At 35.8% G+C, this 15,931-nt stretch overlaps 1 protein-coding gene across 1 annotated transcript; it reads right to left on the bottom strand.

The window, feature by feature from the left end:
• Nucleotides 1-2,084: 2,084 nt before the first annotated feature.
• Nucleotides 2,085-5,399, bottom strand: LOC128558606 (zinc finger protein 91-like). Its single transcript, XM_053548435.1, has one exon. The coding sequence runs from the start codon at nucleotides 5,248-5,250 to the stop codon at nucleotides 3,646-3,648; it is 1,605 nt and encodes a 534-aa protein (XP_053404410.1). The 5' UTR covers nucleotides 5,251-5,399; the 3' UTR covers nucleotides 2,085-3,645.
• Nucleotides 5,400-15,931: the final 10,532 nt, after the last annotated feature.

Here is a 15,931-nt window from a genome sequence, read left to right as displayed (position 1 = left end):
TATCGCATACACAAGGTTTTTCTTTGATTTGACCTAGTGACCTAGTTTTTGACCCGAAATGACCCATTTTCGAACTCAGCCTAGATTTCATCAAGGTTATCATTCTGACCAATATTCATGAAGATTAATTGAAAAATACAGCCTCTATCGCATACACAAGCTAAATGTTGACAGACGACGGACAACAGACGACAGACGACGGACGACGGACGCCGGACATCGAGCGATCAGAAAAACTCACCTGAGCATTGCTCAGGTGAGCTAAAAAACAAGAAAGTAGGTCAGTAGGTGAAGGTCACAGTCAAGTGACATATTACCTGGGGTCATCAGATAATTTATAATAATTAAACAGTCTTGGAAATAGGATCAGATAATTTTTTAAGTATTTTTCCTATATAACTCACATAATAACTAAGTGACCCCAGGGCGGGGCCTCTTAACCCCAGGGGCATAATTTGAACAATTTTGGCAGAGGACTACTAGACAATGCATCATACCAAATATCAAAAGCCTAGGTCGTATGGTTTCAGACAAGAAGATTTTTAAAGCTTTTTCCTATACAAGTCTATATAAAACTTTGGACCCCAAGGGCAGGGCCTCTTTTCACCCAAGGGGTACAATTTGAACAATTTTGATTGGTAACCATAAGACAATGCTACAAAACCAAATATCAAAGGTCTAAGTGTTGTGGTTTCAAACAAGGAGATTTTTAAACTTTTTTTCCAATATAAGTCTATGTAAAACTTGGGACCCTCGGGGCGGGGCCATATTTGATCCTAGGGGGATAATTTGAACAATCTTGGTAGAGGACCACTAGATGATGCTACATACCAAATATCAAAGCCCTAGGTCATGTGGTTTTGTGCAAGAAGATTTTCAAAGTTTTCCCTATATAATTCTATATAAACCTGTGACCCCCGGGGCGAGCCATATTTGACCCTAGGGGGATAATTTGAATAAATTTGGTAGAGGACCACTAGATGATGCTACACACCAGTTATCAAAGCCCTAGGCCCTGTGATTTTGGACAAGAAGATTTTTGAAGTTTTTCCTTTTGGTTGCCATGGCAACCAGAGTTCTGCATGGAATTCAATTCTTTGAACAATTTTGAAAGGGGGCCACCCAAGGATCACTTCTGTGAAGTTTGGTGTAATTTTGCCCAGTGGTTTTCAAGATTTTTTTTAGAAATTGTTGACGGACGACACATGACAGACATCAAGCGGTCACAATAGCTCACCTTGTCACTTCGTGACAGGTGAGCTAAAAATTGGTGCAAGAGTTATGCACCTTGTGTCATGTGGGTGATGATGTTGAACAATTATTTTAACTTTGAATCAAATCTATTCAGTAATAACAGAGATAGAGTGAAAGTGCATCAAAACTTTAACCTGAAATTCTAAGTAAAAAGGGGGAATAACTAGATATCACTAAAGGTGATGAATGTACCCCCTGGATGCACTGACACAGTACATTGCAATTTGACGCACACAAGATTGCATAATTATGTGGACTGTATGTATATAGACTGTATGTATACAGTAGAGTAACAAAAAACAAAGTCCCAGAACTATGCAGAATATTTATCTAAAAGAATGTAACATGCACCATGCACAACTAGGGTTGGTACTGATCACTTGTGTGAAGTTTCATTAAATTGTGTGCAAGGGTTTGGTAGATTAGGCACGCACAGGATTGCATATGCAGACTGTATGTACATAGTATGTTAACAAGAAACAAAATCCCATAACTCTGCAATTTTTGTCGCTGAAAGAACCTAACATGCCCCAGTCACAACTACTGTTGTTACTGATCACTTGTGTGAAGTTTCATTAAATTGTGTCAAGGGGATGAGGAGAGATGGTGAGCACAAGATTGTGTCTATGTATATAGTATAGTAACAAAAAACAAAGTCCCGTAACTCTGAAAATTTTTTTTCTAAAAGAACCTAACATGCCCCATGCACAACTGCTGTTGTTACTCATCACTTGTGTGAAGTTTCATTAAATTGTGTCAAGGGGATGAGGAGAGATGGTGTGGGTCGAGTACGATAGCTGTCCTTATACTTCGTATAGTCGAGCTAAAAATCACATTAACACATTTATTTCCTGCATGAATTATCATGTATTTTCAAATTACTGCTGGTATTACCAGCATAATCACTAACATAACATTTAACACATTTATTTCCTGCAAGAATTATGATGTCCTCAGATTACTGCTTTTATAGCAAGCATAGTAACAACCATTACATTTTAAGAGTTTATTTTTGAATGTTGATTCAAAAATGTCTTCAGAAGGCTTCTTTTCTTACATGAATACAAACATTGCATCTAAAGGGATTCTCTGCAGTATGCATTACCATATGCTTTTAAACAACTGCTTTCATCGCATGCATAATCACAAACGTTCTCTCTCCAGGAAATATTCTCATATGTTTCTTCAAATAACCGCTATCATAACATGCATAATCACAAATATTACATTTAAAAGGGTTCTCTCCAGTATGTATCCTCAAATGTGTCTTCAGATGACTTGCATAGTATGCATAATCACAAACATTACATTTAAAGGGTTTCTTTGCAGTGTATATCCTCATATGTACCTTCAGATCACTGCTTACACAGCATGCATAATCACAATTATTACATTTAAACGGTTTCTCTCCAGTATGTAGCCTCATATGTGTCTTCAGATGACTGCTTTCATTGCATGCATAATCACAAGTATTACATACAGTTTAAAGCAGCTAGCATGCCTCCAGATTTGGCTAAAAATAATCTTTTTTTGGCCATATTATGAAAATGAAAAATCAAGAAAAAAAGATGACCGCGTCAGGAATCGAACCCCGAACTGCCGCGGCAATAAAGATATTTTCTGGTCGTCGTAACCAATAGCGCTACAGCTGAAGTAGTGAATAATGACTTCAAAATATAGATATTTATAATAGAGACAGTTTACCTGGAGTAAAAGCTTGACAACGCTTTTCAATTTTCATCGTAAAAAGTCGTAACAAGAGAGCCATGATGGCCCTATATCGCTCACCTGTTATCATTGCACTTCAGGACGTCTTCAAGGTCATAGATCATAATAAAGATCAATCAAAAGAATTATGGGAAAATATAGTTGAAATTTTCTAAATTAACTTTAAAATTAAATCATCTTGTAAAAAACTACTGGCCTGATTTGAGAGTAATCTTCTTGTAAGAAACTACAGGCCTGATTTGAGAGTAATTTTATTTAAAGTTTTCTATATGGCCATGTAGGGATAACAAGCATCTCCTGCAGGTCGCCATGTTTTTTGAGGAATCAAAATTATCTCAAGGAATTTGGTAGAGGATCATTTGTTTAAAATTATTTTGAAAACGGACCAGTAGCTTTAGGTTCACTATGTGACAGGTGAGCTCAAAACAGCAAATTCTCATGAGTTTCTGTAACATAAAGTTTGTCAGTAATTAAGTTTTAAAGCCTTCTTAAGAAATACAGCATTTATTTGAAAATCTCTATGGATATTTTTTTGTTGTTGTTGTAGAATGATCTGGAGGCATGCTGCTTTAAGGGTTTCTCTCCAGTATGTATTCTCATATTATGTCTCCTAAGATTATAACTGGAATTTCAGGTAAAATTGCAATTATTACATCTAAAGTTCTATTCACTGTGTATCCTCATATGTTTCTTCAGACTACTGCTTGTATTACATGAAAAATTACAAGTATTACATTTAAAGGGTTTCTCTCCAGTGTGTATCCTCATATGTTTCTTCAGACTACTGCTTGTATTACATGAAAAATTACAAGTATTACATTTAAAGGGTTTCTCTCCAGTATGTATCATCATATGTTTCTTCAGACGACTGCTTGCATAGCATGCATAATAACAAGTATTACATTTAAAGGGTTTCTCTCCAGTATGTATCCTCATATGTATCTTCAAATCACTGCTTACACAGCATGCGTAATTGCAAGTATTACACTTAAAAGGTTTCTCTCCAGTATGTATTCTCATATGTGTCTTCATATGACCGCTTTCATTGCATGCATAATCACATGTATTACATTTAAAGGGTTTCTCTCCAGTATGTTTCCCCAAATGTTTCTTCAGACGACTGCTTTCATTGCATGCATAATCACATGTATTACATTTAAAGGGTTTCTCTCCAGTATGTACCCTCATATGTGTTTTCAAACGACTGCTTTCATTACATACATAATCACATGTATTACATTTAAAGGGTTTCTCTCCGGTATGTATCTTCATATGTTTCTTCAGACGACTGCTTACACAGCATGCATAATCACAAGAATTACATTTATATACAGTAGAAGGTTTTTCTCCAGTATGTATCGTCAGATGTCTCCTAAGATTGTGACTTCGATTACAAGCAAAATAACAAACATTACATTTAAAGGGGTTCTCTCCACTATGTATCCTCATATGTCTCTTTAGAATACTGCTTTCAATACATGAAAAATCACAAACATTACATTTAAAAGGTTTCTCTCCAGTATGTTTCATCATATGTGTTTTCATAGTATCGATTCTAATACATGTATATTCACAAACTTTACATGTAAAAGGTTTCTCTCCAGTATGTATCATGCTATGTGTTTCGAGACAACTTCTGTCACAGCATGCATAATCACAAGCAGTACATTTAAAGGATTTTTCTCTAGTACGTATCCTCGTAGGTTTCTCTCCAGTATGTTTCATCATATGTGTTTTCATAGTATCGATTCTAATACATGTATATTCACAAACTTTACATGTAAAAGGTTTCTCTCCAGTATGTATCATGCTATGTGTTTCAAGACAACTTCTGTCACAGCATGCATAATCACAAGCAGTACATTTAAAGGGTTTTTCTCTAGTACGTATCCTCGTAGGTTTCTCTCCAGTATGTTTCCTCATATGTGTCTTCAGACTACCGATTCTAATACATTTATAATCACAAACTTTACATTTAAAAGGTTTCTCTCCAGTATGTATCCTTCTATGTCTCTTCAGACTACCGCTTTCAATACATGTATAATCACAAACTTTACATTTAAAAGGTTTCTCTCCAGTATGTATCATGTTATGTGTCTCCAGACGACTTCTGTCATAGCATGCAAAATCACAAACAGTACATTTAAAGCGTTTTTCTCCAGTATGTATCCTCATATGTCTATTAAGACTATTAATTTTATTACATGCAAAATCACAAGTATCACATCTCATGAGTTTCTCTTCTTCATGCTCCATTCCACGTTTCATACTATCTCTACCATTAATAGCATTAAAAGGAATGTCGCTTTAGTACAGATCCATTTCTGCAGTATGTACTTTGCTTCGTCTTGCCTCCTCCATATGCTGACTAACAAAACATTCCAAAGATCTACAAAATCGCACAGTTTGCCATCTGTACAAATCTGAAAAAGACAGAAAATTCCATATTCAGTTAACCTACGAACAATTATTGATTATCAAGATGGATCACAAACATAATATTTACCCTGCTGAATTTCTAAAATGGACTGGTCTATCATTCAGTTTGGGCAGTACTATTTATTATTCAAAGGGGAGATTACTGAAAATTTTCTACCTGAATAGCGAACAGTGCAGACCATGATCAGCCTGTACGTCCACAAAGGCAGAATAACTTAAGGTCAAATGGATATTCACGTATCTTCTGTTAGACAGATTGACAATATAGTCTTCTTTTTCTTCAATGCAAAAGGAAACCGAAAGTGATTGTTTTATTGACTCATAATGACGAACAACATAGTGACCACTATAGCTTACCTTTAGCACTTTGTGCTCAGGTGATCTAACAAGAGCTGTAACAGGAGACAGTGTGAACAATTGTGCCAAGTTACATCAAAACCCCTCCATGCATGAAGAAGATATGCTCGGACAAAGTCATTCTTGAATTTGACCTCTAAGTGTGACCTTGACCTTAGACCTAGGGATCTAGTTCTTGTGCATGACACTCCGTCTCGTGGTGGTGAACATTTGTGACAAGTTATATCAAAATCCCTCCAAGCATGAAGAAATGCTCCGGACAAACTTTACATTCTTGTATCCTTTGACCTCTAAGTGTGACCTTGACCTTAGACCTAGGAACCTGGTTCTTGTGCAATACACTCCGACTCATGATGGTGAACAATTGTGCCAAGTTACATCAAAATCCATCCATGCATGAAGAACATGCTGCCATAATACGTCGCGTTTTTCAAACGGGCGTATAAAAAGGACATGCATGTACTTCATGGAAAATTTCTGCAAAAGTAATATACCATGTGTGATATCATGCAGCTTATTATTATAATGTCGACGACTACTTAAAATTATATTAGTCCATTTAGGCTTACTGAGATAGAGCAAAACGGCATCACAACTAAAACATGCAATTCTAAACAAGAGGGCCATGATGGCCCTATATCGCTCACCTGTTATCATTGCACTCGAGGACAAGAAGGTCCTCAGAAAAAATATCTAAATCCAAAGGACAGGAACAACAAAGGGAAGAAATTTAACCAAAAAGAAAAAAAAATCTTACAAGGTATAGAACTGTCGAAATACACCTAAAAACTGGAGGTACCATCCATGTTGTACCACACAAAAGTGGTCTCGGTTTTTCCCTACAGCCAATAATAAAAAAGTTACTAAAAATAAGCTATTTATAGCATCGTAAAAGGGAAGTAATTAAAAAAAAAATATTGTAAGTGAACAAAAGAAGGATCTGCCAAATAAATCTGTTGACATAAATGAAACTTCAGATCAGTATCTTCATTAGTTACGGAGATATACCAATTTTAATTTGAAATAAAGGGAGGTAATTTGACATAAAATCAGTCCATAGTTATCTACCCTGATTGTCTCAGTCAAACTAATAACAATAATGAAATTTCAAATAAGTCCTATAAGTACTTACTGATATAAATTCATTTTGATTACAATCAGGGGAGGTAATTAGATATAAAATAACTTTGGAACCTACGATTGGATCTGATTTGTCATGGAATCCAAGATTTATTGTTGTTGAAGATATTTTGGAAGTTTGTATCAAATAAAACCATAAATGAAGTCTCTATATGGCTGCAAAAGCCAAAATAGCCAATTCTGGACCTTTAAGGGGCCATAACTCTGGAACCCATGATGGAATCTGGCCAGTTCAAGAAAGGAAGCAAGATCTTGTGGTGATACAAGTTGTGTGCAACTTTGGTTAAAATCAAATCATAAATAAAGCTGCTATTGTGCAGACAAGGTCAAAATAGCTAATTCTGGCCCTTTCTGGGGTCATAACTCTGGAACCCATAATGGAATCTCGCCAGTTCAATAAAGGAACCAAGATCTTATGGTGATACAAGTTGTGTGCAAGTTTGGTTAAAATAAAATCATAAATGAAGCTGCTATTGTGCAGACAAGGTCAAAATAGCTAATTTTGGCCCTTTCAGGGGCCATAACTCTGGAACCCGTAATGTAATCTGGCCAGTTCAAGAAAGGAACCAAGATCTTATGGTGATACAACTTCTGTGCCAGCTTGGTAAAAATCAAATCATAAACTAGAAATTGCTTTTGTAAAAAAGCACATGTCTCCCCCAATGCAAAGTCCTATAGGCAAGAAGTCAATAGGGGTCAGGAGCGAAAGTCAAAGAGACACTGATGGTTGGCTGCAATAGGGATCATCTACTTGGCATGTCCAGTCATCCTGCTAAATTTCAACACTACTGGCTTAGTGGTTCTCAAGTCACTGTTCAGGATCCTGTGACCTTGACCTTTGACCAAATGACCTCAAAATAAATAGGGGTCATCTACTCTGCATGTCCAATCATCTTATTAAGTTTCAACATTGTAGGTCAAGTGGTTCTCAAGTTATTCTCCAGAAATGATTTTACATGACCAGGCCCCTGTGACCTTGACCTTTAATAGACTGACCAAAAAATCAATAGGGGTCATCTACCCTGCATGTTCAATCATCCTATGAAGTTTCAACATTCTGGGTCAAGTGGTTCTCAAGTTATTGATCGGAAATTGTTTTCCATGTTCAGGCTCCTGTGACCTTGACCTTTGATCAAGTGACCTCAAAATCAATAGGGGTCATCTACTCTGCATGTCCAATCATCCTATTAAGTTTCAACATTGTAGGTCAAGTGGTTCTCAAGTTATTCTCCAGAAATGATTTTACATGACCAGGCCCCTGTGACCTTGACCTTTAACAGTGACCCTAAAATCAATAGGGATCATCTACTCTGCATGTTCAATCATCCTATGAAGTTTCAACATTCTGGGTCAAGTGGTTCTCAAGTTATTGATCGGAAATTGTTTTCCATGTTCAGGCTCCTGTGACCTTGACCTTTAACAGAATGACCCCAAAATCGATAGGGGTCATCTACTGTTCATGTTCAATCATCCTATGAAGTTTCAACATTCTGGATCAAGAGGTTCTGAAGTTATTGATCAGAAATTGTTGACGCATGCACGCACTGACGAAGGGTGATCACAAAAGCTCACCTTGTCACTAATGTGACAGGTGAGCTAATAAAAGGGGATATAACTAATAAACTGGCACCAGAAATATAGACATTGTGTCATATGTTGTGGGTGATGATGAGGAACAACCATGTTAAGGCTGAATAAAATCCATTCAGTACCAACAGAGATATGGAGAGAAAGAAACAAAATTCCACTGAAATTCCAAGTAATATTCCTTATGTTATATGACGATGACAATGAAAAGGAAGACCCATTTTAAGTTTGAATCAAATTCATTCAGTATTTACAAGAAACGTGAATATTGCACAAAAACCAGGTTTTCAAACTTGGCATCACACCAGCAAGTTTTGGGTAAACAAGAGGGTCATGATGACCCTAAATCGCTCACCTAAGTAATATGAGCCACATGTTTCAAATGGCAAACTGATGCTAAAATATTAGAAAGTAGGTCAGTAGGTCACATTGAAAGTCAGTTTTAAGACTGGTTGGCAAAACTGTACAAGTCATCCAAATTTCAAGGCTGTATCTCAAAAAACAAGAAAGTAGGTCAGTAGGTCAAGGTCAGAGTAAGGTGACATATAATCACTTGCGTACATCAGGTAAATATAATTAAACTGTCTAGGAAATATTATCTGATAATTTTGAAGTATTTTTTCCTATATAAATCATATAACAAGTGACCACCAGGGCGGGCCCCAGGGGCATAAAAACCAGGTTGGGGACTCTTTTAACCCCAGGGGCATTTTTTGAACAATCCTGATAGAGGTCCACTAGGCAATGAAACATACCAAATATCAAAGGCCTTGAAATTTCAGAAAAAAAAGATTCCCCCCCCCCCTATATAAGTCTATGTTAAAATTGGGACCAGTTTCAGACAAGAAGATTTTTAAAGTTCTTCCCTATATAAGTCTATGTAAAACTTGGGACCCCATATGCGGGGCCATTTTTCAATCCTGGGGCACAATTTGAACAATGTTCAGAGGACCACAAGGCAATGCTACATACAAAATATCAATGGCCTAGGTCTTGTAGTTTCAGACAAGAAGATTTTTAAAGTTTTTTCTATGCAAGTCTATGTAAAACTTCAGGCCCGCCTCCCCACCCCCACAGGGCGGGGCCTCTTTTCACCCCAGGGTAATAATTTGAACATTTTTGGTAGAGGACCACAAGGCAAAATATCAAAGGTCTTTTGGTTTTAGACAAGAAGATTTCAAGGGTTTTCCTAAATAAGTCTATGTAAAACTTGTGACCCCCGGGGCAGGGCCTCTTTTCAACCCAGGGGCAAAATTTGAACAATTTTGATAGATGACCATAAGATGATGTCACATGCCAAATATCAAGGCTTTACGTCTTGCGGTTTTGGACAAGAAGATTTTTAAAGTTCTTCCTTTCTGCATGGAATTAATTTCTTTGAACAATTTTGAAAGGGGACCACCCAAGGATCATTCCTGTGAAGTTTGGTGTAATTCTGCCCAGAGGTTTTCAAGAAGAAGATTTTTTTAGAAGATGTTGATGGACGGACGACCCACAACGGACATTGAGCGGTCACAAAAGCTCACCATGAGCCTTTTGCTCAGGTAAGCTAAAAAGGTTCATATTCTATTATACATATCGTACAGCAGATAGAAAGACCAGATAGCCTTGAAGGCCCTTATCACTCACCTGACCTATTGGCCTAAAGATCATCAAGATTAACATTCTGACCAAGTTTCATTAAGATATGGTCATAAATGTGGCCTCTAGAGTGTTAACTAGTTTTTCCTTTACTTTGACCTAGTGACCTAGTTTTTGACCCCACATGACCAAGACCTAAAATTCATCAAGATTAACATTCTGACCAAGTTTCACGAAGATACAGTCAAAAATGTGGCTTCTAGATTGTTAACAAGCTTTACTTTTGATTTGACCTAGTGACATAGCAGTGGTTGGGAAAGAAATTTTTGCAATGTGAAAAAAATGACACAATAGCCCTGAAATTAATGGGGGAATTTCAAATTCAATGGGGCTTTTTATTTCAATGAAAAATATCATCAAGAAAATAAGAAAAACATCACAAATTGCTAAAATATAATTGAAGTGGTCTGTGCAAAAAGGTTCCAATCTCCATTTAGTAAAAATGTTGAAGAAACGTATTCTTGTAAACTTTCGGTGAGGTGTGATATTTCCCAAAATAATTGCAGCTATAGACTGTATACTACTTGTCAGAACAGTAATATTACTAAGTTTCGTATGATTTGCACGATTTATGTCATTTTTTATTACCAAAAGAAATCTAGTTTTACCGATTATATTTACAACAAGGGTTCTAAGTCCACTGAGTTAGGACCGTTGTTGCATTTAAACCTTGATTTGCGCATCATATTTTCCTAAATATGTCGATGAAATATATCAATTTCACATACCTGGTATTTTTTTAAATTATTGATAAAGTCCATTTATATCAAGCTAGTGTTATTTTCATTATCAGAAGCAGCCATCAAAGCCCTGAACTCTTTGATGTCAACTCATTGTGGAGTTAGACCCAATGTTGCATACATGAAATACCATTTTTAAAATCTTAAACAAAAAAATAAGCTGATGAGGGGAGTAAATAAGGTGAGAAATGTTCTTTAGTATGCCACAAATGTCCTAACTCAAACTTGATCAAAAATGGAGATAGATACCTTTTTTGCACAGGCCAAAGAGAAAGCATGGTTGACTGTATATATCCACATATGACAGCATAGCCCACACAATTCATTGACAACCGTAATTATGTAATATACCAAAATCTGTTGCATCCAATAGGCAAACCTGTCTTAAAACTTTCTAGTTTCATTTTTACTTTCAATTATATTTTTTCTTTACATTTCAACTTATTTTTCATAAAAGGAATACAGAAATGAAAATGTAATGCAATATAAATCTGATTTATTAACATTTTGTAATCTTAGATTCATTCTGTTGGTACTGTTGCGATTAATAAAATATAAAATTTTAAAATATTGGCAACGTCAGCCAGTTTGAAGTCGTCCCCACAGTGTTCTTTTTTTTCCATGATTTGCGCTATTCGATCATTTCAAATGCAAATTGAAGAAAACTAGAGATGCTTTTGAGAAAAGCGCATGTCTCCCACAACTGCCCCTATGAAAAATGTTAGTTTCTCTAGATGTTTTAGACGAGTGGATCCAATTAGATGGTCTGGATGAGTGGATCCAATCAGTAATTCAAGGGCCATAAATCAAGTGCCTGGGCGGATTTGGCTAGTTATCAAAATTGGGTAAGGTCTTATGGCCAAACACATTTTGTTCAAGTTTGCTGAAGATCGGATGAGAAATGTTCGACTTAGAGAGTGGACAAGTTAAAACCAAATACAAAATGTGGTCTTTATCCTGTTCACATTTAGGAAATTGTGGACGGACGGTGGACGAAGGGTGATCACAAAAGCTCACCCTGTCACTATGTGACAGGTGAGCTAAAATCAAAACCACAGAGAATTTGCAGGTATGATTCTAACTGAGTCAGATCATTTCAAGAGTCTTGATTATCTTAATTCAGCAGGCTTCACACGGGCAATGAATTCGACTTCAGGCTTGTATATAGGCAAGTGTCGATAGATTTTTGTCTCAGTTACAGAAATATTTTTGTCTCAGTTACAGTAACACACTAGATAATGTTTGCTTCTATTTCTACCTGTAGATCAATAAAAACACTTGCCCGAAATAAAGAATAATTGGCAGTTTAATACAGGCTTTGTTGAAAATCTGGACAAGTGGATTTTGACTGCAGGCAAGTGGACTTTTATGTCTCACTTGTTCGTGGACAAGTGAAAAATATTGGGATTTCCACACCACTGACTTAACCAAAAATTGCTAAGTCAAAAGGGGCATAATTCTGTAAACAAAGAGTTTAACAAGAAGGTATGTCAGTATGGCAAGGTAACAGTCATGTACGCAGGTGCCTAGGAACAGGGGGGACCTGCAACCTTCACCACCCCCCGCCCTCCCCCACGACACTTATTCTAAAATTTACACCGAATTTTTTTTTTTTTAATTCTGGCCATGCAACCCCCACCCCAATAATCATGAAAAGATAGGCTGTGCCCCACAATCTCAAAATGCTTCCTATGGGTCTGATGTGTGTCATAATTATTCAGCGTCCTAAGCTAATTATAATTAAACAATTAAACAAACTGTGAATTATGATTAAAAAAATTTTGAACCTTTTTCCTGTACAAGTCCAAGTAACACCAAGTGACCCGGGGCAGGGCTTTTAATAGCCACTGGGTCATGATTTGAATAATCTTGGTAAAGGTCCACTAGGCAATTCCACATGCAAAATATATAAGCTCTGTGTCTCACAGTTTCAAAGAAGTTTGTTCATGTTTTTCCTATAGAGCTCTATGTAAAATCAAGGTACCATGGGGCAGTCCAATACCGACTCTGGGATCATAATTTGAACAATCTTGGTAGAAGTTCACTAGACAATGCCACATACCAAATATCTAAGCTCTACTAGACCTTCAGGTTTCAGATTTATGAAATTTACAATATATCTATAAATGGAAAATAAGCCCTGCCCCCTTGTGGCCAAATTTTTGTAGAAATAGAACTGCTTAAGCAATTTTGGTAGAGGGTCAGAGATCATTTCTACAAAATATATTTGAAAGCCGGCAGACAGTTTCTGAGAAAAAAAGAGTTTTAAAGATTTTCCTTTCAATTGCCATGGCAACCACATTTCTGCATGGATTTTAATTCTTTGGACAATTTTGAAAGGGAACCACCATTCCTGTGAAGTTTGGTGTAAGTCTGCTAAGTGGTTTTCAAGAAGAGTGGTCATGTTTTTTACTGAAACAGAACAGCCTGAGCAATTCTGGTAAATGGTCACTGAGAATATAATTTCTACAAAATATGTTTCAAATCATGCCAACAGTTTCTGAGAATAAGATTTTTAAAGATTTTCCTTTCTGTTTCCATGGTAACCATAGTTCTGCATAGATTTTAATTCTTTGGGCAATTTTGAAAGGAGGCCACCTGAGGATACTTCCTGTGAAATTTGGTGTAAATCTACGACAGACATCAAGCGGGTACAAAAGCTCACATTGAGGTGAGCTAAAAATATTGCTGCTTCTTTCAGTGAGTAATGGAAATTACTGAAATAATATTTATGAATTTTAAGTCTTCATTATACCCTTTTTACTGCATTACACAATCTAAGTTTGCATATATTTCAATGCATTTCAATTAATCAATTCTAGAGTACAGTTAAGGACCACATCAAAGAGTTTAGTTTAGTCTTTACCCAATTCTGACTACAGTGCCTTATAAATATTTTGTAATGTCAGTGGCAAAAGAGTAAAATGAAGAAACTAAATAAAACCAGAACTTTCACAGGAGTGACGAATACCCCCACAATACAGTCTTGTTACACCAGAACTGTCACAGGAGTGACAAATACCCCACAATACAGTCTTGTTACAACTGTCACAGGAGTGACGAATACCCCCACAATACAGTCTTGTTACAGAAGAATGGCAACCAGAAGAAAGACATGGCCACAAGAAGGTGCAATTCAAGTCATACTCTAGCTGTATTTTATGACATTATACCTGTGTACAAAAAACATTTGAATCTGTCAAGAACTGTCACTGGAGTGTTCAATGACACCAAAGGTGGATGAATATTGCACAATAGTTCGAGTCTGTGTTAAAAAAATATCAAATAATAAGAGAGGTGCAGATAAGCAAAATGGGGGCATGATTCAGGTAATATGTATGCTGATGACACAGTAATCTTGGCGGAAAGTACCTCTGATTTACAATTAGCTTTAGATGTGATGTCTCATTATTGTGAAACCTGGTGTTTAAAAGTTAATACGAACAAGACTAAAGTTGTTGTTTTTGCAAAATCCAAAAGAGGTTTCAATAATCTACCTTCTTTTGTTTTTGAAGGTAACGAACTTGAATTTGTAGATTATTTTTCCTATCTTGGTACTAAATTTTCTTATAATGGTAGGTTTGATGTTAATAAAAAAGATATTGTTGATCAAGCTCGTAAAGCAATGTTTGCTGTGATTTCAAAAAGTCGCAAGCTCAACTTACCAGTTGACATGCAGCTAAGTTTATTTGATACCATGGTTGCCCCTATTCTCATGTATGGGTCTGAAGTTTGGGGCTGTGAAAATATTGATATAATTGACCGTTTTCAATTAAAGTATATAAAATTAATCCTCAATCTTAAACAATCTACTCCTACTTTTATTTTTGGGGAGCTGGGTATTTTACCTATATCTCTACAAATAAAAAGTCGTGCATTAAATTTTTGGTGTAAACTGTTGCATTCTAAATCTGATAAAATTTGTCATGTATTGTATTCCACAACTAGAAAATTATATGATGTCCATAACTTGAAATTTCCATGGCTAAAATATATTCATACTACTTTAGATAGTTTGGGTCTTACAAACTTTTGGAATAATTTTCCATTAGATACTGTTTCTGTTAATCAGTTCAGAAATATATGTAAAACAAGAATTAAAGACCAATTTATGCAAAACTGGAGCTCTTTTGTACATGACTCTAGTAAATGTTTAAATTATCGGCTGTATAAGAATCAGTTTGGATTTGAAAGTTATCTTAATATTTTGCCTCAGGATTTAGCTATTTCCTTTCTAAAATTTCGTTGTAACAATCATGAGATGCCTATCGAATCTGGTCGTTTTTATAACTTGCATCGGAATAATAGAATCTGTGAATTATGCGATCTTGAGCAATTAGGCGATGAGTATCATTATCTAATATGTTGTCCCTTTTTTAATAATTTTAGAAATAAATATATTGATAGCGAATATTTTTCATATCCTAATACTTATAAGTTCTCTCAGTTAATGAACATAGATGATAAGGCAAAATTGTTATATCTGTCAATATTTTGTAAGAAAATTATTTCTTTTTTTAACCAGTAATACAGACTCTCATTCTCCAATATTCATCATTTGTTTTACTGTCATCCATTCAACTTTGTGTATTTTGTCATATTATATCATGCAAATAAGTTTTCTTCTTTTTTCATATTGATCATTATTGTTTTGTTTTCTTGCCATTTGTATATGATATTCTGTTTGTTGTTTATTGTCATATCACATGCCCAGTTGGGCCTTGATTTATTCAATAAACTAAACTAAACTAAACTAGAGCTATCACTAAAGGTGATGAATGTACCCCCCGCATGCACTGACACAGTACATTGTAATTTGACACACACAAGACTGCATAATTATGTGGACTGTATGTATATAGACTGTATGTATACAGTATAGTAACAAAAAACAAAGTCCCATAACTATGCAGAATATTTATCTAAAAGAATGTAACATGCCCCATGCACAACTAGGGTTGGTACTGATCACTTGTGTGAAGTTTCATTAAATTGTGTGTAAGGGTTTGGTAGATTAGGCATGCACAAGATTGCATATGCAGACT

The sequence above is a fragment of the Mercenaria mercenaria genome, chromosome 7 (assembly GCF_021730395.1).
Source record: "Mercenaria mercenaria strain notata chromosome 7, MADL_Memer_1, whole genome shotgun sequence".
Taxonomy (NCBI): Eukaryota; Metazoa; Mollusca; class Bivalvia; order Venerida; family Veneridae; genus Mercenaria; species Mercenaria mercenaria.
The sequence above is the reverse complement of the archived record's forward strand: the minus strand, read 5'-3'. Positions and strand labels throughout refer to the sequence as shown.

Coding starts and splice junctions, on each gene's coding strand:
- LOC128558606 (XM_053548435.1), bottom strand. CDS start 5,250: ATGAAACGTGGAATGGAGCATGAAGAAGAGAAACTCATGAGATGTGAT.